Raw genomic sequence first — 25,213 nt, 5'->3', positions numbered from 1 at the left:
TGACCTAGGCTTTACCCATGATGTGTTTAAGAGAGAATGCATTGTGTAGTGTAATTTTACCCATTAATGTAGGATTAGGATTAATGTGTTACAGAAGAATTTTTGTTGTTGTTTTTTGAGTGTCAGAGAGCCTCAGAATCGTGAAAATAGTAAACATTTACCCATCTCAGCTTATTATTCAAGGATTCAGGTTCTTACTTGTTGTCTTTGCCCTGCTTTTTTTCACAGGCCAGACAATTGGAGAGGAAAGAACAAGAATTGGCCAGCATTTCCAGCTTCTACAAAGATCAACTTGAGATACTGGAAAAGAAGGTAAGAAATTTAAGTCCGCTGCTTCCATTCCATCCATTCTTCCTCAGCTTGTGGCCTCCACTCTCACAGACACTGTCTGAATTAATTTCCGGGTACAAGATGTTTCCTTTTACCCCTCAGGACAAAAGTAGCAATAACGTTTGTTCACATACACTAAAGAGCTTTTGTTGCTGTCCAAAACAGCAGCACCTACCAATGCACATGAGCGGTCTCTCAGATTGTTAATGTGAGGAGTCTTACCTTCTTAATACATCAATGTTGTAATCCACATTCCTGTGTGTTTTCTCTGCAATAATTCAATTTCTTTTGTTTTGAACTCTTGTTTCACTTAACACATCCGTATTATAATACATATGTTTTTCGTCTTACTGCTAATATGTGCCTGTTCAGGAAAAAAAGGTCTAGCTACATATACCTGGAAACAAAACAGTCAGGTTGTTTAAGCAAAACTATCAGATAAATAGTGCGCTACACATGACATACAGTTGCATTTAAAACTAGAGAAGCACTCGGAGAGCGCAGACCTCTGTCAAACGCCATAGTTCCCCCATATTGTGATTCACACCAAAATAATAATACTTCATTTTTTAGATCTTCCATCCATCCAGCCATTTTTCTATGCTGCTTATCCTATTTTTGGATCAGTCGATATTTTGTTGATCCTGTTGGAAACTTGTCCTGTTTTTTTTTCTAAGTGCTCTAACCATTTTTTGTGGAGTTACACTACTGATCAAAAGTTTTAGAACACCCCAATTTTTCCAGTTATAGTATTTGCTGAAATTCAAGTTGTTCAAGTCCAATGAATAGCTTGAAATGGTACAAAGGTAGGTAGTGAAGTGCTCGAGGTTACAGAGAAAAGTTAAGATTACCCAAAACTGAAAAATAATGTGTATATTAGAATTATTCAAAAAGGCCTGTTTCAGGGACCACACAATGGGTCGGCATTTTAAAGCTGTTCTGCAGAAATTGGAGGTTGATCAAGCCTTGGCAGTTGGTGCAACTAATTCCTACAGGTGTTCCAAGTTCTGGAGTACTTTACTACCTCCTCTGCATAAAAACAGTCTTCATAACACACTGTGGTACGATAACCTCGTGAACATTAGTTGAACAGCATTGTACTGGAGAAAGTAATTTGTTGCTACAAAAATGGCAAGAAAAAAATGGAATTACAATGGAAGAGAGACAGACCATCTTAACACTTAAAAAGTAGGTTTTTCCTCCAGAGAAATTGGAGTGTTCTAAAACCGATAGTGTATATGCACAAAATGGTGCTATCTCGCAATGTTAAAGAAACAATAACAAATTCTTGGATCCAGACGGTGATCCGCATCACCCCCAAAATGTAATCAGTTCTTCCATATCCCATTTCCGACAATTCCTGGAAATTTCATCCAAATCCATTCAGAAGTTTTGAAGTTTTTTTTAATACAAACAAAGAGATAAACACTAAAACATAACCTAGCTAGCCAGAGGTAATGATTCAACCCCTATTGTACATTTTGTTTATTTTCAAAATTTACAAACGTTCGATAGATGGTTCATTTAAAAAGTCAGTTTGTGTTATTAGAGCAAGACCATAGCTGTATGAAATGTTGACATGTGTAACAGGCAGACAAGATAGTGCATGCATTCACATAGCAGATGTCTTCACACCTCAGGAGTGTCAAAACAATATTTAAAGGGACATTATTCACACTCCCTGGAGAGTAAAATCTCACAAAGACACAAGACACTCTTTACTCTCCTAGAAATGTCAAGCCTACATAGCAATGTACAAATGTAAATGAACTGAAAGTTTTAGTAGCTAAATGAATCTTGACTCAATGCTGATAGACCACAACTCCGGAGACATTTCATAGCACCGTCTGGGAGAGCCTGCTTGCCTAATCACATCTACTGTTTTTTTATGTCCTTTTGCCAGTGACCCTGAAGTATTTTCACTTAGATGGGATAAAAAATAAAAGGCATGCTTTGTTGGGTGCTTTTAAAAAATTATGACCTGTGTCTTTTTACCTGAACACTAATGCGTCATTCATATTTTGCACCCGGTAAAAGCCAGAGTACAAGCCACAGTGGTTTTAATAATGTTGCTTCCATTTTACCGGGTACATTTGTTAAGACTGTGAGGTGCAAGGTTGGGACTGGTGTGTGATTTTATGCTCTTAGTGATGGATGGAAACCAAAGGAAAGGAAAAGATGCAGGAGGCTAAAATCAGTGCAAGTGAAGCAAAAAAAAAAGAAGAAAAAAGTGGACAAGTAACAAGAATGCACAGAAGCACAGAAAATGATAAACAAAGAGGGTGAGCTATACTCGTACATTTTAGTGTTATTACAAGTATTATTGCTATTGCTGTTATGTTTACCTGCCGAATAACTAAGAAATGAAGTCATTTTACTAATTGTGCTTTGACCACAATTTATTATTTTATTTTAAGCGCATTAAACGGTGAGTTGCTTAAATTCTCAATCCTTTTTGCCATATTGAATTATGACCCCTACCCCCACCACCACCACACTCCCCATCTGTTCGTCCCTCCCTCCAGCAGGGCTCATCAGGTGGAGAGTGGACCTTATCTGGTCCCTGGCACTAGCCTCCTTTAGGCCACGAAGAAAAACCTTCTACACAGTCAAGTTAAATGGAAGGGCCCCCGCATGCAACCTGCAGTGCTTGACGGGCGAGAATGATTGGCAGAAGAGTGGAGGATGCTCTATCTTTCTGCATTTGCTGGCACCATCCCCTTTCCTAGACATTTTTTTCACCCCTTACTTACTTGCAGCTGACCTGCATGCGGATGAGGGAGTGAGAAAGAGAAGGACTGAATGTGAGAGATAAAAAGCCTATATGGACTGTGCATTAAACAGGCAGTCTCTTCTGAACAGGCATCTATCTATCCCCCTTCTTCCCTTCCCTTCTCTTTCCAATCCAGCACTTAATTCATCCAGGCCTTCTTTACTGCCCTTGCCGCCTTTCCCCACCTATCATTGCTGTTCATAATTTCCATTTAGCTGAAATTAATGGCCATCTATAAATTGAAGTGTGATGTACTTTCTCAGGTCACATACATAAATGCTAAAATGCCAAAAAAAACCAGCTAAACATTTTTTTTTTTCTTGTACCCATGCATATTTCCAGTGATAGCATCCACATTTCAGCAACAACACTTTGCAGCTCTTTTTCCGCATAGGCACACATTGCATATTTACTTGGTCAAAAGTAAGAGGAGCTAGATTCGTAGAGGATCCCCTTAATCAACATTGTGTTAACAGTTGCAACGTGCGTGTGTGTGCGCGCGCGCGTGCGTGCGTGTGTGTGAATGAGAAACAAATACACTGTGGGTTGAGTTTGCCAAAGCAATGAATGATCGTAGTAGATTTGTTGGTTTGCTTAAAGGTGAAAGATGGGCTTTGGATCTGCAGCAAACACAAATGAGTATGTATATTTGTGTTGATTGTGGCATGCGTGTGTGTAAACTGTTCCTTCAGAAGTAATTGTAACAGAGTGACCAATCAGTTTCTCCCCAGCACATACAGGCTTACTCACTAATAGACACCCCAGGAACGAAACACCCCCAAAACATAACGACACAATCCCTACTGGAGCTCCTCCATGTGTATGCGTGGAAGACTCGCTAATCTGTCTAAAAGGTGCACCATGTCTTCCTGTGGCAACAACCCTGTGACTCTGTAAACAAGTCTCACTTCTCTTTTAATCCTCTCTTCCCTTCTTTTGTCGGCTGCTGCCTCTGTAAAAAATGAATCTGCCTTCGTCCATTTGAGGAGCGTGAAACAGCCCCTCCCTCCGCATCCTGACATCGCTCATCTCAATCCACAGTCGCTGGAGTGTCTCCTGGAGATGCATGCAAGCGTCATCTGAACACAACTATTCACACACAAACACCGTTTTAGTCACACACCTGCATGTATGCAAGATTACAGCCACACACTCTTCTCCCATGCACCCACACTAATCCCCTTCATGACGCCTATCCAACAACCCCAAAATTATTGCTTCGCCCCTTTTGAGGGTTATCATTCCCTCTTGCTGTTTCTCCTCATTGGGCTTTTGTCTCCACATGTGCAAATGAAGGGCTCAGTGTGTGTGTGTGTGTGTGTGTGCCACTGATAGCGTTGCCACTCCTCTGATGTCAAAGAGTGGAGCACAGGTTGTTACTCTGTCCTTGAAATAGATTAAAAAATTTTTGCTACAGTCAAACACTATATCCAGCTGTACTTTAAGCCTTTCAAAACGGCAAAATATTAGTTATTAGTCATTTTTGTTAAATACAAACTTCCTTTCAGCTTGAACTCATCTGCTTTCTTTTCTTTCCAAGTGACCCACTCACATGAATACCCTCAATGATGTGAGGTACCCATGGGTTTAAGTTCCCTTGGTATCTTTTTTTTTTTTTTTTTTTTTTTAATTTTTGAAAATTGGATGTCCCAGAGCGTCCACAGCTTTTCAAGTTCAGCTAAGCTTTCCCCCGTCAAGGGTAGCAATTGAGTATCATAATTTCCTGTGTGTAAGCTGCTACTTTTTTCTCACGTTTTGAACCCTGTGGCTTATACAGTGATACTGAGTAAAATTCTGGCTGGTATCAGCAATAATGATAACGATACTTTGTACAAATACACCTAACGTGTCAGGTAAATTTAAAAAGTAGTGTATTTGAAATCATAGCATACCTCAAGGTCTCAATAATTTAGTTACTTTCCACTGTGTTCCTGTTAATGATATACATGTCCTCAAATGACTGACGTATCAAAGTAGCGATATTTTGATGTGAGAATCGATTTTAGAGTCTAAATATCTGGTGTCGGAGGTATCAGTATTTCAGTATTGATCGCACATCACTACTCATCATGGAGAACGCGTGTAGAGGTGCAAGTGATGCGCGGCTTTCAGGTTGAAGGCGATTGATCTAGTGGCTTTTCTCTGGTCTGCCAGTGGATCTTAACAGCGTGGAGTGGTGTCATGAGGTCCACTGTCGCCGGCGGGTTTTGGGGGGCTGGACTGCTGTGTGCTGGGGAGGGTAGCACGGGCTTGGGGGCTGATTTGCCTCAGGGCGGGGGTGATGCTGGTAGCGACAATGAAAGTAGGAGAGAGACCGGTGGCGTGTGTGCTGAGGGAGTTGTGGGGTTGCTCGGTTTCAACACTTGAAGAGGACGACTTTAGTGGTTTTAGCTCCCAGGAGGAGGGCGAGGACAGCGATGAATGACTTTTCTGGTAGGCTACTGTTTAACCAGCTGTGTTACACGCACTGTTTGAAAAAAAGAATTTATTTACTTAAAAGCTTAAAAAAATCTTTTTGTTTAACATCTTTCTGTGTACGAAATACTCCGTCTTCTGACTTGGACACCTGCAGCTTGTAGATCGGTGTGGCCTATGTACAAATCTTTTTTTCTCTTTCAGTTTAGTGGGTGTGGCTTAAATGCCGCGCTCTATAGTCCCGAAATTGACCTGAGGTTAAAGGGTAAGTCATTAAAACCTGGCTAACCATTTTTGTTCAAAGAGCCCACCCTATGTATTAGTGAATTATCTGCCAAAGAGAAATCCATCTTGCTGAATGTCAGAGAATTAAGTGATTTGCTGCTCACACTGATGGTTATTGTTAAGTGTTTTCAGCTCATTTATTTTCTCCTCTGGGTTATTTTTTTCTTGTCCTCTGTTTTGCATGTAGTGCCACCAATCAGCAACACCACATCACAACATTATTACAGGTGTATGATAGAAACATCTGTATTGATCATCCTCTGTATTGTCAGTACTCCTTCCTTCCCATTGGATTTGGGATTTCTGTCTTTTCTTTGAAGAGCAGTATTATCGTGATACTAGGGTCATTCTACAATAGTCAAGGCCAGATTATTACACGGCAGTGCCTACCTGCATGTAGGATTAAGGAAAATATATCTGTGAAATGACTTCACTTTTATACAACACCAGACATTGGGATCAGGAGAAGCATGTGGATCAGTGTGAAATAAAGAGGTATGAGAATGACTCGGGGGCACGAGAAGAATGGAGGGCAGGGGATAGTGGAAGCAGTTTATGTTGATCCCATCTCTTTCCCTGCTCACTTACTTCAATTATCTTTCTCCGCTATCACCCCTTCTATTGGAGTATGGAGAATAATTAAGTAAAAGCACTAGCTCTACAGCTTTCGGTTTAAAATGGTGACTACTGCACAGAGACTGTGTATGAAAGGGTGACGAGAGATTTGCTTTGTGTTGGGAGCGTTTTAGACAAACTTCATTCTAGTTTAAACCAAAGCCTGTTAGATCAAAAAAGCAGCTTATTAAGGTGACGTCCTAATGGGGCTCCAACGAGCAGAAGATGATTGCTGCGATGGCATTGGCCTTCTGTCCCAAATTCATGCATGTGTATTCTATTTACTGTATTCAAACAGTCGTTTTCAGAAATGTGTGCATCTCGATCATTTGGCATGGTCTCTCGATAACAGTGTAATTTTTTTGTAAGAGAAATAGCAAGATTAGAAATGTTTGAATGGGACGTCTGCTGTGTTAAGCTCAGCTGAAATGCACAATAAACATGATCAAATATTGGCTGTATTATTTTAGTCAGTCCGTGCTAAATATAGCCTTTGAAATCCTATAGTAGATGGGAAATTACTTTGACTTTTTCCTTGTTATTGCATCCTCTTCACAATGGAGTATACTAAGCACTGTAACCACCGATTAGTAGCGTAGAGGAGGCCTGCATATGACCTCACCCTCATGACATGGGCTCTTTCTGTGCAGTAATTGCTGTTTAAATGCCACTCTCCTCACATGAAATAAAGCATTGAGGCATATCAGCTGGCCATCAGCATTCAGGTTTGCTGAGAATTCAAAGGTCCCTAATTTAGGGAGCGTGACATTTTCGAGGATGCTTAATGCATTTTTGTTATCATCTTTACTTAAATATAAAAGCGGTAAAAAATGTCATTATATAAAACACATGTAAATGTGGTCATTTTAATTTACACAAGAGTCTGACGCCTAAGAAGTAGTCAAAAGAATTGTACATTGCATCAGAATATAGTTTGTCTCATATTTCTTTGCCTATATCTTCTCCTGCAGAACCTTGACACTTACCAACAGACAGCTGACCAGTACAACCAGGCAGCCACCAAAGCTGAGGCTAAAGTCAGGTAAATGCGGTAACTTGTACTTTTTAACATTTTAGGTTTCATTATTTGCAAAACATGTTGAGGCAAATTCATAGCTTCCGTGGCTGTTAAAACTAGGGGTGCACCGATTACATTTTTCTGGCCGATCACTGATCTTAAAAAAGCCTGACCTGTTGATTTTTGCCGATACTGATATTTAAAAAAATTACTGACAGCATACAATGTTCCAGTCTTATTTTGTTTTAAAAACATCAAACAATATCAGTGGAACAACATAAACGTGTTGTACGTGATGTAGTTCTCTCAAATATAAATGAAAAGTTTAGAAAATTGCTGTCCAAACTATAATTATATCAGTTCCTTTTTATCTGTTATTTTTCACATTTTAAAAACAAACAAAACTTTCACAACAGGTTATACTGCAGATCTGATTTGAGCCACTGACCGACAATAAATGGCACAGCGACCGAAAATGGCTGGAACGCCATCATTTTCCTTGTAGTTGCTTTGCTCTTTCACTGTTCACAAGCGCTAACAGCAGGCTGCTGTCTGGCTCTTTGCTTCCGTGAGCTTTAGCTTTAGCCTTAGCTTGATTGCTAGGCAAGGGTGCAGCCAGGAATTCTGGACCCTATGAAAAAAAAATCATGTTAGGCCTCTCCTTTTTAATTGTTTTAGAATTACCTATTTTTTTAACCCCCTGGCAGTCAGGGGACCTTTAGTTTAGTCTGGTTTATTTCAAACATGCATACAACGTTACGTTGGAATACATCTTATATTGACAGTTCCACAATTCAGTATGTCTGAAAGCAGTAGGAAGAATCAGAGCATATCCAATTATACCCCCTTTCCATATCACAGCAATCACTAATGAATTTGTTCACTTCCTTTATTCAATATACATTATTCACAAAGAGCAAGGGGCACCCGGCCTCCAGGCAAACTCCCAGGGCAAAGCCAAAGCGCACCACGCAGGTGAACCCGACTATCCCTCCCCAACCCGCTAATGCACACGTCCATCAACCAATGTCCCAGCACCCCCCGGCGCGCTCCAACAAGGAGCCGAGTGGCAAAACTCATAAAGACATGTGATTAATGCACGTACCAATAAATGTGCTGGTTCAATTATAACTGAAATTCACACAGTCCTCTTCATCATGCCACACACATCACGACATCATGAGACCAGAATGACACCCAACGGTGCATCAACCATCAATATGGCTACCACCACATTGCATGGCACCAACAGATTGCTCCCAGAGGGAAGCAGCCACAAGCCCAGAGTGCCACCAGTAGGCCATTGGGATCCCTACCGAACAGTTCTCCAGCAGAGCGACACAGCGGGCCATGTAAAAGCGCTGAGACACCAAATAGCCGGACGTGCCCATCCAGAACCCAGAGAAGTCCAAGCCAAGCCCACCCGCAGAGGCCACATTGCATCCCGCCTCCACCCAAAAAGCCCAACATCCCCAAATCCCCCATGATCAATGATTATATTGGACACTTATCTGAGCATGAAAACAAAACAAAAATGGTAATTATAATCACAATCACACTAAGAATATTACTTTTCACTTTTCTTTGGAGAATAATTAAGTAAAAAAAAAATTAATAGGTTGGGGTTGGGGTTGAAATGATGAACATTACGAGAGTACCATTGTCTTCTTTTCGCTGTTCAGAGAAAGCAAAGCTGATTAGCTGGGGAAGAATATTCTTTCTTTTCTGTGAATAGAAGCTGACATGATTCCCAAATCCATGTGCCAAAATGTATACATACATATTGAACCCTTTCTCATTTCAACAGTCATTATTTTGATTTTGGGATCATTATCATTCCCATTCATATCTCGTAATTATAGCTGTAAGCAGCAGCAGCACCAACAGTCTTGGTCCTTTCTTTTAATGGTTGAATCAGACAGAGGCTACAGTCTGCTGATGGGAAAATAGAAGCAGCATGATGTCCCAAAAAGAACATGTTTTCCTCTGGGATGGCAGAGCTCAAAGCTCACCTGCTGACAAAAAAAAGCATGTGAGTTTCATTCAACACTGAAATGATGCCAAACTGGCGCTGCCACAGTCTGCAAGCTCTGCCAATTTACACCGTGTTGTAACGCCTTGTCTCACCATCATTTGGAATGAGAGACAGGCCAATCCAGCTCATGTTCCCCTTTCCCTTATATGACAATAATGATCACATGGCTAATAAATGTAAAATCTTTTTTCATAATGTTCTAGTTCCATCTAGTTGTACACAATGTATAGCTAGAAAAAAAAAAACTGTAACAGGAAGTTTATTTTGCCATTTTTGCATTGTATTGATATCCTCTACTATTCGTGAGTGTGTTCCACTGCAGTCAATTGAATCCAATTCAAGCCTAAATTTTGTCCACATGATTACGTTAAGCAGGTTTTGTTGCTTACTGTCAACTGTTGTATGGAAGAGGTTACAAGATCAGTTCAGCACAATTTTGCTGAAGGAAGAGCACAATCTGCTGTTTATGATTATTTATTATTTTGCAGCGCTCGCACACAAACTTTGACAATCCCATCCACACATACAGACATGCTTTGTATTCAGGTGGCTGTGTGCTTGTCATGTTCTGTCAGCGTTTGGGCAGCGTTTCATTGTGCTGTGGTCACTGTCATTTCACAGTACACTGACCAGCCAGTAATTATTCTATTTACTCGGTGCTGAAGGATGAGCAAGTTGTGGAAGGCTAAGAAGAGGCTACCGTATTATATGTGTAACTATAGTTTTTTTTATCTCGCATTATGTTGGTGCCAACTCCAATTTATACTCCTGTCATTTTCACTTCCCAATTATTTTTTTATTTTGCTCTGTTTTCTTTGTCAAATGTTCTAGATGTTTGTCTTTATTTTTGTCTGCCTAGACTTTTCAGAGCATCTGTTTTGTGTTTATTAGAAGAAAATATATAAAAGCATGTTTGTGTAAGTTGTTGTGTAAGTAAGAAGTTTTGCTCAACAGCTGAACTGATAGTGTATGAGTGACGTAAAACTGTAAACTAGCAGATTTGTCAGTGTTGTATCACATGTAACGTTTGAGGGTGCATGGCTACAAAAGACCAAAATAAACACGTTATCTTACTGTTATCGTGCCTTTGCGCTGGACGCAATTATACTCCACCATCCCCTTTGCTGCAGTGTTCCGCGTTTTTGCTGGCCTCAGTTACCTCTCAAATCTCCTCTTCTTACCGTGGCCAACAGCCATGTGCTGAGAAGTAAATACAGTGGAACATTGGTTAGCGTTTACCCTGGTTAGTGTGTTTTTTGATGGCCAGACCACCAGGCGCTCGCATGCGAGAAGGGTGAGGCCCCAGTGTCCCACGTTCAAGCGAGGTGTGGTCCCTCCTCTTGTTTTTATTCATAGGGTCCTCTGAATCACTCTTTGTCTGGTCCGTCACCTAGGACCTGTTTGCCTTGGGAGACGCAAGGATCACTCGGGCACTCAAACCCCTCCACCACGATAAGGTGGTGATTCACGAAGGAGAGTTTGTATATTTTTTTCCCAATTTCCAATCCAGTAAATTTGGCCAGTATCGGACCAATACGGACTATGCCTAGTTGTTTGTGTGTCTGTTTACAAATGATCCTTTAGTGCAGTGTGGTTTTCATAGATTCTCGGCATACTATTTTGAAGTGGAAAACCAATTGCCCCCAATCAAGTCACATACACGCACCTGAGATGAGGTGGTACTGTCCGGTGAGCGTTACAGTAAACCCTTTAGAACAGCACAACAAGATGACTACGGACTCTGCCTGATGTAAAGACAAGGAATATTAAACTCTGTTGTCATATTGTACCCTCCATGGTAAAGAATGTGTAATATTCCAAAGTACTTAATCCAGTGTCTTTATTGTGGTGTCAGATTATTCCCCCAACACACAGTACCAGACCTGCATCTTGGCTTACCTGGAGATCGCAAAATTCACAAATCCTCTTAAAAATACTTGTTTTGACTTCTGAAGTGCCTTGAAGTGACTTCTCTAACGACAGAACGCAAATACACCAAGGGTGGGTGTCTTGAGTGAGGTTTAACATTAAGTAACCACTGGCAGCCAGTACTTACAAAAGGCACTTTCATGTGAATTTATATCAACTTTATTTTGTGTGTTTGATGAATATGTTCTTGAGCAGTTCAGGTCTGAACCGTGCAAGTACACATATAATATAAGCTTTGCCCTGTTCTCGCCCTCCCCAAAGTAAAGATGGTTAGTCACTGGAAGACACTGGTCAAGTTTGCTATGGAGACAGAAAGCTGCAGCATGGTGCACACTCTCTCACCACTTTGCCTTGGAAAGAAGAAACGCACAGACACACACATGCACAGGTTTTTGTAGTTAAAGGAAGGTCAGAGTTAATGTTTTGTGTGGTTTTCACAGAACCACGACAGTAAAAACACAAGTTTTCATCAATTGGTGCAGGAAATGGAGGTTTTATTATGGTCCTGCAGTAACAACGGATATGTATTTTTTTTCCCCTCAACTGACTCAAGGTCTGCTGTCTATAACCTGCACGCTCCTGCAAAAGCATAGCATAAACACTAAACTGTATATATTGACAATAATAATAGGGCAAATACTCAAGCAAGATTAAATATCTGACAAGTCAAGAATACACATATGTTCAACCAATTTGCCGATCTTAAGTAATACAGTATGCACTAAAATCTCATATATTTCTTCATATGTGCAAAATACTGTAATCTGCCAAGAGAAAAATAAACTTTGATTTTCTTGTTTAAAGCAAGAAAAATGGTCCAATATAGGTCAACTTAGACTTCATATTTTGCAGCTTAACTAATACATCAACAGACCATCTCTGTACAGTACATTTATGGCAAACGTTCCAATATACTGTATACTATATTTGGGGTTTAAGAAACTTTCTACAGGAAGCAGTAAGTTTTTCTTTTAAATTCAATGTAAGGCACCTGAAATTGAAATACTGACAATAAAAAGGCGAGTGATGATAAGTGATGCCAGATAGTCTCGCCCTCCTGTCAGCCACAATTTGAGTGAGTCGTCCGACCGCAAGTTCTGCTGATTGAAATGTTATCAGCAAATGGATGTCACACACAAACACATGTGCACCTTATCTTGTTCGTGAATGTCACCTGTTTTAATGAAACCCTCCTCTTATCCCTTCCATCGCGCTTCCCCATAGTCCCACAAAGTGAGTTTGGTGGGGATCAATCAGCAAGGCTAACAGTGCAAATTGTCCTCCTGCATTCCTATCTCTGCTCTACACTCCAGTCGGTAGTATGGAGTTTTTAATGCTCTCTGTTCATATTGCCAGTTTTAAATGCCGTTGCCGTTTGAGAACAAAAGTTAGTTTAGACTTGTTTCACTTATAATTTCGGGAACTATCAAACATTACTGTATTTAAATAATGAACTAGCTAACTTAAAACCTGAAATAAGACCAACTTTTTCATTCATTTTATCTGTTACAGTAACATTAGAGATGTTTTTGTCTTTCTCAACAACAAATGACCAAATAATAGCCTAGAAAACAAAATCCAAAATGTCCTGTCGACATTAAAGTGTGCTGCTGCTTGTGTAAAGCTGAGCTCTTGGAGCCATGTTTCATAAGCAGACCTGTCATCAATACCACTGCATCTCTAATCTATCTGACTGCTCTTTCTGAAAGTTTCCTGCCTCAAACCTTTAAGATCAGTGTCAGGGCATTAGTAGCACTAGGGACGACCCAATACCACTTTTTCATGTCCAGTACCGTAATGTTTTATATCAGCCGATAACGATACCAACCTTCTTTTCTCCTTTATTGTAAGAGTAATAGCTTTGTATGCATGTACTTTGCTTAACCACTTAGTGTTCTGAGGGCTTACCGACCGTCTACTATTTTCATGATGAAACCAGGGTTTTATGCTGCCCCCTATTTGCGTGCCTCGACGTGTTATACATTAATAGAAAGCTTATTTTGCTGAGATTCCACTGATATAAACATTCAGTTATGAGTTCAGTTATAGCTGCAGACTTGATGAAGACAAATGTTAGACTAGTCACAAACATAAGCAAGAATGCAACTCACCTTCACAAACCTCCCAGTATCCCAAATGCACATTAAAATTTGATAAATATTGTCCTGTTGTGTTGGCAATGAGCCAGTGAATGTAAATAGTTAGTCCACCTCAAGCCTTACATCCACAAAGACAAACTAACTGTTGCTGCACACTTCCATCATTTTCGTCAGATGCGCATATTTTCCACGTATTGTTGATCATGAATTTAGTTAGCATAAATCTATTAGCCACTTCAAGCTGCGTAGTGATTTCTGAACTGTAAAAGGGCTTTCAGTAATATGTACTCGGTGCTAACGTCAAGGAAAATAGCCTAAAACCGAATGTTTAGAATACTTAAATGCTGTATAATATATATTTAATTATATGGCTGTGAAACAAGGACACTACTAAATCAAGTGCAAAAAGATTGAAATCTTTTGAAATGTGTGTACATAAAATGGTAACGGTATCCTAGAAAGAAAGAAAAACCAACAAGAAAGTACTAAAAATGGTAAATCAACAGAGAAAGTTTTGATGGCGATTATGGAAAGGAAAAACATGCTCTTTGGACACCCAGTCAGACACAGCCTTTTTGAAACTCAACTCCTAGAGGGAAAAATAGAGGGAAAGAGGAAAAGAGTTAGATCAAGACGCACATGGATTGATAACATCACTACATGGAACAATAAATGCCATCTGGACTGCAAATTAGCCGCTAAAAACCGGTGTTACTGGCGAACCATGACCTCCAACCTTCAGCGAGACGATGGAACTGAAAGGATGATGACGATGATGATGTAATAAACCTAACACATTTTGGCACAAATTACTTAGGTTCAACAGTGATATTTCTGGAGCTGCCCCTCATAAATGCCGCATGGTTGACTGTGTCTTGAATGCAACGTCTGATCTGGATGGAGTGGCATTGTCATTTGAGATCTTACAGACAAAGGAAACTGAAAATGAGATTCCACCTCCAAATTTCAAATTTGCCAATCGAAATTCACTTTGAAGAAGTCATCCCAAGAAGTTACACATGAGACATGCCCACTTTATGGGTCTATCACAGGGAAAGTGTTATCGTTTCTGGTCGAAATTATTTTAGTGTAATCCCAAACAATGTACTAACAAAAAAAAACAAAGCTTCATTCATATGAAACAAAGTTATGAACAGAAAATGGCAAAGGTAACACAAGATTCATAATCATAAACGGTCGTTATTTTGGCTTCATGTTAAGTCAGATTTTCAAGTCAGAGGAATCGTACTTGCATTGTCAGACGCCATCTGCGAGGGAAAGGCATCAAAAACAAACAATAACGTCTTCACAGGCAAGTCTCTTTCAATGCCACAAAATGTCCCTTTCGGTTTGGACATGGGACATTGAAAAGTGGAGGAAAGTTTTATTCTTTGACAAGGATATTTTTTTTACCTTGACGGCCCTGATGGCTTCCAAGGTTACTAGCATGACAAGTAGATCCCACTTGAGATGTTTTTGACGCAACACAGTGGAGGAGGCGTCATCATGATCTACGGTGCTTTTTCCTTGAATGGAACAATGGAGCTTCAGGATGCGCAGGGGCCAAAAGGTGGATGCTGATGTGAAGATGTAGTAGGCATGCCTGAAGACTGAGGGCCCTCGTGTGTGTGTGTGTGTGTGATAATGACTGGGTTTTTCAGCAGAGCAACTCTGCAGTTCACAATACAGGCCTGATTAAGGACTTCAGAGTAACATCCTTTTTTTTGGACTACCCTGTGTGTTACCCTGATCTAGATCCAACTGAGAACATTTGGGGATGGATGGCAAGGGAAGTTTACAAAAATGGTATCACTTCCAGATGGTGGATGCCCTTCATGAATCCATCTTCACCACTTGGAGCAACTTTCCCACAAGGGTCCTGGAAACACTTGCATCTAGCATGCCTGGTGCTTTAGTGACACTTCTATTTTTGTTTTGTGGAGGTTTTTGGAGCTATGGTTTTAAACTTTTGATCAGCTGGTGAAGAGCCTATTTCAGTCCTGCTCAAAATGTTTTGTCTCTGGCTCCCATTTGCATTTTGAAGCTCTATCTGGAACCTTCTTAAGATCCAACAATGCACCGCTTGCAATTTTTCTACTGGTCTTAAGCTTTTGACCAGGAGTGTATGAGATATATTTGAGATTTATCTGTCTCAAGTCACGCACTTCGGTCTTTTGATTGTGTTCACACTCAGAAGTGAGAAGCAAAATGCAGTGCACTGTCAGTACCCAAATGTTGTACTCAAAACGGTCAAAATGGTGAGCGCCCAGTGCTGGACACTTACCACCCTGAATAGTCACCATCTCATCTACAGTATATAGCACACAGTGTGATCAGTATACTGTATTAAAGTGTACGGACTGAAGTATTCTATTTGAAACACATCATTAGATTTAGTAATTATTTAGTTTTGCATGTTTGGGAATTTGGACTGCTTTATTATCTTGGCAAGAGTAAGAGAAGTAATACTATACCTGAGGAATCACAACACCTAATGTACTGGATGTCTGTCCTCAAACAGTATCTTAGCGGCTTCTCTAGCTTTACGAAATATTAGCTTTAGATGTTATGTGGTTTTGGCAAGTATAGTTTGTGATAACTGACATGTATTGTTGCAAATGTTATACTTATGGCGCTATCATCTAACTTCTATACAAAGCTTCTAACAATAAAAGATGCACGCACCATAATCCCTTTTAATCTCACCCGAGCCATGACATCTTTGATCCTCTCTTTTCTTCCCCTCCACTCAGTGTAATATTAAAAACTCCAAATATAAAGCCATGGTTTCTGCTTTAAGGAGAGCAAATCCTTGTCTTCTTACATTAATAACCGTTCATACACAAACAACACCAACTTAGACAGAGAGAGAATAATAAAATGTTATGCCTTAACAGTCTTTGCCTTTTCCTCTTATTGCTTTATTCCCCAATGTCACGCTTTGTGGCAACTTAGAACATGAGCTTTCTTCACAAAAACCACACGCTGCCAAGGTGAGACAAATAAGAATGGGAAACTTTAATGATTTGAGCCTAATCTTTCTTCCCCAACTCTGCACATATTTATGCAAAGCGTCATAGGCAGAGAGCCATTTTGAGTGTTGTTTTTCTTCTTTTTGATGCAAAATTGTTGCTGTCAAACAAGCCGGGGTGGCTAATAGTTTTCTAATAAGAGCTCACCTTTAATTTCAGTCAAACGAGGCAGTTGGTGAAGATTAGCAGAGGCAATTTTCTGCTTCAGATTCCATTATTAGAACACTCCTGCTATCAGAAAGTTTCTCTTCATGAATAAAGAAAAGAATTAGGTTTTTTTTCTGCTTGAGCTTGGATTATTACCTTGGGGCTATTGTTACCGTTATCTCCTCTTCTTAGTGATTCATTCAGAATGCTGAACAACTGTCAGCGTTTAAAGTCAAACATCAAGCAGCAGTGTAATTATAGTCATGTGGTATATAAACTCTTGGAAAGCTAACTGTCATAATTGTCAGTTTATGCAACATTAGTTATCACGGCGTAACCTTTTATTTGGTCAATCACATGCCTATTGTATTTGCCTTTGAGGTGAGTCTCAAATCATTTGGATTTCTGCCAGAGGAACAACATTCACAGTACTGTAGTATTGTGTTATTGATGTATTGGGAGTGTAGCATACTGTGTGTACCTACACGTTCATTCTCTCGCATGCACAACAAACATTCAAACTTCAACAGAAGTCTGAGAGTGAGCTCAGCAGCGTGTCAGCCTCAGGTGATGATGAGTTTGTACTGAAAAAGGGAGCGACATATTTAGCCACGCCGTCTGTGAGCTGCTATAGCTGTGTAAATTTCACTTCACAAGATTTGGCAAATTATTTGGTAAAGACTCTAAGCTATCGCCCCACTGTGTCTTCCAGTAGTTTAAAAAAGTAGTTTAAAAAAAGTAGTTTAAAAAATATAAGCAAACCTAAAATGTGCATTCAAGTGTATTCAAACTGCTATTTCTCAGTGTCAGTACCACTTAGACCAAGAGTCAGCAACCCGCGGCTTCTAAGCGCTCTTCAGCCTCCTTCTTGCGGTTTCCATGCCGAGCTCTGTCATTTTTTCATCTTCTCATTTTTGAGAAAAGTTACACTACATTGTGTTCTGATTGCTGATTGGATGAACAGTGGAAGGGGCAGGGGGGCCAGTGTGTGCAGTGAGATGCGAAAAAGACATCTTGCGCGTGTGCTACCCCCACGGTGAGATATCCATAACTGTGAATACGTCCCTAAAAAGAAAAATGTTGGAATTTTCGCCCAAAAATTCTGGAGCGCTAAGGGGTTAAGTTTTACACCGTTATAGCTATTACCTTCTCGCCTGTTCTTGGCTTTCAAGTGTGAATGCTTAATTCTACATTTCATCATTTGGCTTTTTGATGATGACAGTACTGTCTTAAACATCAGTGCTCCCATGAGTGTTACATTAAATTCAGATCTGGAGACTGTGAGACTATTTTGTTGCAAACCCAACCATTTTATTACCGTTTGGTATGTAAAAATCATCAGCATCATTTATTCAGAAATATTTACCTGAATGTCTGATTCTTTATTTCATAGATTGTCCAACATCGCAGAAGCATGCAAAGGCAAGTCATATATAACTGTATGGCATAGCACCAGACCAGTGTCCTTGATGACCTTGTGAGAATACGCAAAAAAAAAATTAACTGTCTTGATGTCTTGAGCTGTATGAAAGAATGCAACCAATGTAGCAGAGGCAACATTTTCTATGAGCTGAGCAAGCTGTAAGCTTTGTCATTTAATACGTCACTGTCACATTACCTCCATCCACTTCCTCCTCCCTCACCCTCACTCAGGTTGCATTCACTTTTCTTTTCATGAATATTCTCTCCTCCAATGATTAATTTAATCCTGTTTCGCTACCCTCCACTGCACACTCACACACACACCTGCAGATGCACACCAACACTCAAGACTATACAACACACATGCCACTGCAGAGCAATTTCGTCTAGTTCTCCGTGCGTATACTTTATCTTGCGCACAAGCACACACAGACATAATTCACAATTCACGGATGCATGCTAACAAATTAATTGTGTGTATTTGTCAGTGGATGCAGGGAGACCTGAGCTCTTTCATATGTGAAGGATGTATAATTTAGAAATTGCTTTATGTGACGGCATGAGTCGAGCTTCCTTTTACGTTGCATGTGCGTGTTTGTTCAGCATGGAAAGAAATGTTGGCTAAAATGAAATAACGCTTTCCTGTCACATCAAATGAAGCCATGCACCTCTAGTTCAAATTAAACACTCAGTGTGCTTCCTGTCTTTTTAACTGGACAGTGCTTCACACAAGCTGAGAAAGCAGAACACCTTTTAGGAAATGACATGTTTGCTGACACGCCCTTCCCTAATAGATGTTTTACCAAGGTTTGTACTTACACAAGCCTTAATCCAAGAGGCATTAGCAACCCATCTATGTATGACTCAGGACAGCACAGCTAAAATGATTGCCTTATAAATGACCATTAACAGAAATCAACACATATCACAAACCAATTCAAATAAAAAGGCAAACATAAATCTCATCAAATAAAGATTCATTGCAGAACCGTTGTATTAAAGGTTGGTATATATACTTGCCCCCACCATTGTCTGTCCTGTATGTCCATAACAAGGGAAAAGATGACAAGCAACAAACAGAGTACCATAATGTACATTGGATAATAAGAATGGTCTGATCTGATACTTTTTATCGGCATATATCCGAAATTGGCCAAATTTACTGAATTGGATATTGGAAAAAAAATAGATAACCCTATTGAGCTCATCCAAAAGCCCAAACTAAAAGTTCAGTTTAACAAGGTCAAGTTTATCTATAGAGCACATACTTTAGGACAGCCACTAAAGCTGCAAAGTGCTGTACAAGTGTAACAGAAACAGTATGGTAATAAAAATGTCATAATAAATACAAATTTTAAAACATAAGGGGCCAAAACAAAAATAAGCAACCAAAAAATAGCTTAAAAACAGTAAAAAGTACAAATGAAAACATAAAAATGTCCAGCTTAGCTTGTGTTAAAAGCCAGTGCAAACAAATGTGTTTTGAGCATAGATTTTAAACTCTTCAGAGGGAGAGCGTTCCAGAGTGTGGGACCTGCTAGCTCTATAGCCCACGTGTCAAACTCAAGGCCCATGGCGCCACATCACAGAGCTGTTTGGAAAACACCATTAAGTTGACCCATATCGTGGACCTCATCAAACAACGTGCTATGATGATCTGCGCAATAAAATAATTTCAGCTTTTCCTGCAGCATCCTAGCCTTGAAGTGGCCACGGTTTTATGTATAGCACTAATTGCACAACCATTGTTGGTAAAAGTGCCAGATTCAGACTCAAAGTAACAATAGTTTAACTGTACACGACTAATAACAACACCACTTTAAAACTATTACACCCTGTCTGTACAAATGAACACCTTAAAGAGGCATAAGACAGTCAAAAATCATCATATTAACTACAACAAAGCATGCTGGGAAATGCATAATCCGCCCATTCCACAGCTGCAAACTCTTCCAGGTTACACATCTTGTGGATTGTGATGTTTTTGTGTGGATATAAAATACTGTAGCTTTTGCCCAGACCTTGAAATAATGACGAAAAGGTGGTCTATCAAGAATCACATCAACCACCAATCAGTTACCAATCAGTAACAACCACGGTAAAACAATCATAGTCGTATATCCGCATTCATTTCCCCCTCTCTTTCCTGGCTCATCCAATCATCAGTCAGGATACACTGACGGCCTCAGAGCATTTCAAGCAGTCTTGTTTGGCCCACGACCTGAAGTCGGCTGTTTTGGGCCCCGTTGCAATTGAGTTTGACACCGCTGCTCTAGCACAAGACGTAGCAGCTGCAACGCACTGTAGCGCAGGAGCTAGCTAACACAGCTGAGTCAGCTAGTTTTTGTGCAAAGAAGACCACCAGTGTCGCAGGCGGCAGCATTGGACATTTCAGTTTGATAAAACATTTGCATTAAGCATCACGGTAAGGAGTATGAAGAATTTTGAAACGTGCGCTACAGTCCTATGTGTCAAATTCAGACCTTCCTCAGTGAGCCAACTATTCAATGTTAAGACAATCCACTGCTGGTAAATTACAGTATAATGATTAAAGTTATGGTCATCATTGCAACTCATTTTTTTTTGTGATGTCACCGATGTAAAGGCTACATTCTGTGTAAAGCATCTCATATACTGGGATTATAATTTCTTATTAATGTGTTTTAAGACTCACGTCACTCACTTTTATTTGGACTTTTAGAAAAGTGCTGCTGGGTCTGGTGACCAATCAAAAGTACTAGTAAAATCTATGTCTGTTTAAAGTTGAAATATATAGCGGCAGCAGTATTGTTGAATAACTTGAGCAGAGAATTTATTTTAACATGTTTGGACATGGTTTTTTTTTAGATGTTTATATTAAGTCAAGTACATGCATATAAATGTATGATTATAACAGGAAAGTTGGAAAAAAAAAGGTATCAGATTGATATTGGCCAATACACAATGTTTCGGTTTCGGACATATGCAAGTGGTATCATGAAAGCCCTAGCAGATAATGATTATGTATTGAACATTATCCACATCTATCCATTTTCAGTGCCGCTTATACTCACTAGAGTCGCGGGGGTATGCTGAAGCCTATCCCAGCTGAGTGTGGGCGAGAGGCAGGGTATACCCTGGACTAGTCGCCAACCAATCGCAGGGTACATATTGGACATTATGTGTGTTTTTATTTGTTGGTTAGCCGCTCTGAATATTTTTGTGCTTGTGCATTCCTTGTGTAAAAATCAAAGTTTGAGTTAAGAATGTTCATTGGTGTCTGAAACTTTTTCTAAGACAATCAGTGAACCAACTTTGGGACTGTGGAGGTTGAAATATTGAAAGGACTCCTTCTCTGTTGGCAGCGGTCATGGAATCACACATTTACCTTCTATGGATGTGTCTGTATATGTGTGCAGGCCCCGGCATACTGCGTCAGTGTGCACTGAGCTGGAGGCCAAGGTGCTCCAGTGTTACAGAGAAAATCCTCAGCAGACTCTGCATTGCTCCAGCTTGGCCAAACAGTACATGACTTGCGTTCAGCAAGCCAAGAAGGTAGGTGAAATCTTTCTGTGTGGGTGTCAAGGTGTGAGCAAAACAAAGAAAACTTGCCACCTACTTCAGTGTTCGTGTTTGTCCATTCATTCATTTACTACAACTTCATCAGAGTCAAAGGGAAGCCGGAGCCTGTCCCTATTGGGGGTACATCCTGGACTGGTTGCTAGTCAAACACATGGCACATATAGACAAACATGATAGTTTAGTACACATAAAGGTATATTGTGGTTTAGTATACTGAGGTAGCACACAATTCCCTTTGAGACACTGATTTGTTCGATTTGTTAGAATTTCAAAGCATTTTTTCCATAGAAACAATGGAAATATCAAATTGTCACCATTATAAACCTTTATTAATGGCATAAACAATTCTTTTTTTAACTTATACAAGTGTAACAGTAAGTTAATCACTGTTAATATTAAAACAAATCCATAAAAAAACACCTTTCACTCCTTGTACTACATTTAGCTAGTGTAGGATTGTTTGGAGCTTTATTCTCTTTCCAACTACTTGTTGAAGGGCACAGAAAGAAAGCAGGTGATTACTCAAACCAGAATGAAAAGAGTGACACTGATATCTGAACAAGGTGAAAATCCCTCCAATCTTTGCTGCAAATCTTTTGATGAAGAGTCTGTGTTAGTTTTAAGGGGAATTGAGCATTGGACAGATTTAAAAATCTCAAGCCGTCCATTGTTTGCACTTTGATAGGAAGATTACACCCTTATTAGTCTATTGAAATCAATTTTGCAATTCAAAGCTTCAAGAAGCATTCTTCTCTCTGTTGATGCTTTTACTGTTAGTGTTCCTACCCACAGCTTATCTACAAAGTGCTTATTTTAACCCATTTTTCCATCAAACTGACAATAACAATGGCAGGACCCACTGATAAGGAGTGGTTAAAAGGAACAAAAAAATAGTTGGTGAATTTGGCTGTTTAAATAGCCCGTAAAATCATGGCAAACACAATAAAAGCAGTCTTTTCAAAGTTCTTTAAAAGATCCATTTGCCGCTGGAATGGTTCTTTGTGATAAAGCTCTCGTAAATGTTTAGTGAAGCAATTTTTTTTTGTGAGGGTTTTCGATTCATTCAGATTGAGATTTGAAAAAGGCAAGCAGTTGTCTGTTTTGCTGCGTTTCTACCAAAAATAGTTTCTTTTCAATTTGTCACAGTACAGCCTTTTATGTCCTTTCCATTCCACTATTTAGATATTGCGAAATATATTGTAGTGTGACATAAACATATCTATTGTATGTAGGCCTGTCACGATAACAAATTTTGCTGGACGATAATTGTCCTCCAAATTATTATCGATAATCAACGTTATTGACAACGTTTTTTGGGACAATTTTTTCGTTAATGATATGGCATAATAATGCAAGTACATCATATAAAAAGCAATAAACTTTAATTTCTCAAGAGTATTTAACATTGTAATCGGCATGTCAAGAGCTTTAAAAAAAAAAAACATAAAAAAAACAGATGTATATATTTTTGTCCATACGGCACAGAAGTAGCCTACAGTATGGTGATTGGCCTCATATCCACCGAGCAGTACAGTTCAGTTCAGTTCCTTGGTATGGTTCAACCAATCAACGCAAAGCAGTGTGTCCAGCTCCATCAGCAAAGCATATTGCACTACTATGTGGGGCAGTACAGGTCAGAAATGTTGGGACCCTATAGAATAAATGTGCAGAAACTGAACTGCTTGGCGGAAACAAGACTGCAGCTGTCACATTAAGTTACCCTTCATCACAAATACTGTACCAAACTATATTCCTGATATTTTCCAGGAATTGTCTTGTGGCTGTATTTGTTGTGGCTGTCGGACATTGTATTGTTATATACATATGATAAATATGATAAATGATTAAAGTTCCATTAAAAATTTCAAAGGTCTGGGAAGCCAAATCTGAAACATTTTATCCTTTAAAACTTTTCAACCTTTCTATATGAGGATAATCTATGAGATGATATCGCTCTTTTCAAGACTGGCTCACACTAATCTTTTGAAAATGGTTGGATTTTCAAGTTGACCTTTAGACTTCTGAAGAGTGCTCTATCCCGGGCTCAAACTAAAAAAGGCAAAAATGTTGCTCGACTTAAGATATAACCGAGTAAATATAAAATGGTCACTATTTGTGGTTCCTATTAAATTATATCTCTTTCTTTCTTGTCTACCTGTCCAACATCACCCTGCATGTCATCCACTCATCCTTAGAATGTTCTTGCTGCTGTCACTGTTGATATATTTTTTCTCTCACTTCCCATCCTCCACGCATCCATCTAGCCTATTAAGACTTCTTCCACAGCCTGTCAATGCATACTTTGTCACATTAGCCAGTGCATTAGTTCTGATCTGCACTGCTGGTCATGGTGCTCTGTCAGGACTTGATTTGGCAAACATGACAGGTGCTGTGCCCCGCACACATACAATCACACAGCCTAGAATAAGACTTCACATATTGCAACAAAGCGTACAAAAAAGCTTGGCTGGAACTCTACTCCGCCTCTGGCCCAAGGTCAGCTAACATTGGCTCCCAGTCACCTGTGACCCTATACAAGGTAAGCAAAAATAAACAAATAAAGCTTACCTCATCAGACAGTTGAAACATCTCACAATGGTTAGTATTTGTATCTTCTTGCTTTAATTGTTGACATCCACATCAGTGCATCTGACACTTGATTAGCGCTAAAGAGGAACTGCAAAGATTTTAGTCAACACATAGTTTTAAGCTCTTTTGGGCAGAAAAAACAAAAACAGGCATTTCCCCCACTCCGGTACTTCAAAAGATCTCAAAAGATCTCTATCAACATGAGTGGGAAAAAAATCCACATCAAAACACATTCACCAGAAGCCTCAAAAAGCTACCAACTGATTGGTTGTGCATTATATTAACACCTGTGTTCATCAATATAGTGATATATTAGATGTACAATGACATGTACATTATCTTAAAAATCAGCCCGCACTTACCTGTAGTCCAGGAAAGGCCATGAATGTTTGTTATCAAACACCGGTGTTAGAGGGCGCACGCATGCATGTCTACCGCTGCACGAAATGACACCCAACACCCATGAGTCACTAACTTTATGTTCTGTTGTTAAATAAGGTTTACAAACAGGAGATAACGTTGCACATTTTTTACGATACAAACCAAAAAGCTTACTTTAGTTTTACCAGTCCACACACAAACCATGAAGCCATGGAGTTTTTGAAAATCTCCACTATGGCCAGAGTTTTCAAAAACCGACGTCATGCATTTTTTAAATATCCGTATTCGTGTGGACATGGCCTTAGTGTAATATTAGATTCAATGGGTCTCAAGACCCCTCTGGACACGTACAAAGCTGGCCAGTCTATTAATAGATCATACTGAGCCAGCTGCTTAACACTTGCAAACTTATAAAAGTTTCAGTATTGCTTCAGGTGGGGTCAAGATGGAGCACTTAAGCTCCACTATACATGACGAGCGCTCAATCTTTGGACTCAATAATGAAGTATAATTTTCTCTGCTCCAATGAAGTTGCCTTTATCCTCAGTGTGTAGCTCCTCATTAATTCCATAATATTTTATT

At 39.6% G+C, this 25,213-nt stretch overlaps 1 protein-coding gene across 4 annotated transcripts in view; it reads left to right on the top strand.

The window, feature by feature from the left end:
• LOC129186917 (MICOS complex subunit mic25-b-like) overlaps positions 1 to 25,213 on the top strand; it is a 55,737-nt gene that overhangs the window by 18,219 nt on the left and 12,305 nt on the right. For all 4 annotated transcript variants that reach the window (XM_054785658.1, XM_054785659.1, XM_054785656.1 and 1 more), the window contains 3 exons: positions 229 to 312; positions 7,390 to 7,460; positions 21,499 to 21,634. In XM_054785658.1, the coding sequence (XP_054641633.1) occupies positions 229 to 312; positions 7,390 to 7,460; positions 21,499 to 21,634 (291 nt within the window). The remainder of the gene's footprint in view (positions 1 to 228; positions 313 to 7,389; positions 7,461 to 21,498; positions 21,635 to 25,213) is intronic.

Source organism: Dunckerocampus dactyliophorus, chromosome 8 (genome assembly GCF_027744805.1).
Source record: "Dunckerocampus dactyliophorus isolate RoL2022-P2 chromosome 8, RoL_Ddac_1.1, whole genome shotgun sequence".
NCBI lineage: Eukaryota > Metazoa > Chordata > Actinopteri > Syngnathiformes > Syngnathidae > Dunckerocampus > Dunckerocampus dactyliophorus.
Note: the sequence above shows the minus strand (reverse complement) of the source record. Positions and strands in the feature narration are given on the sequence as shown.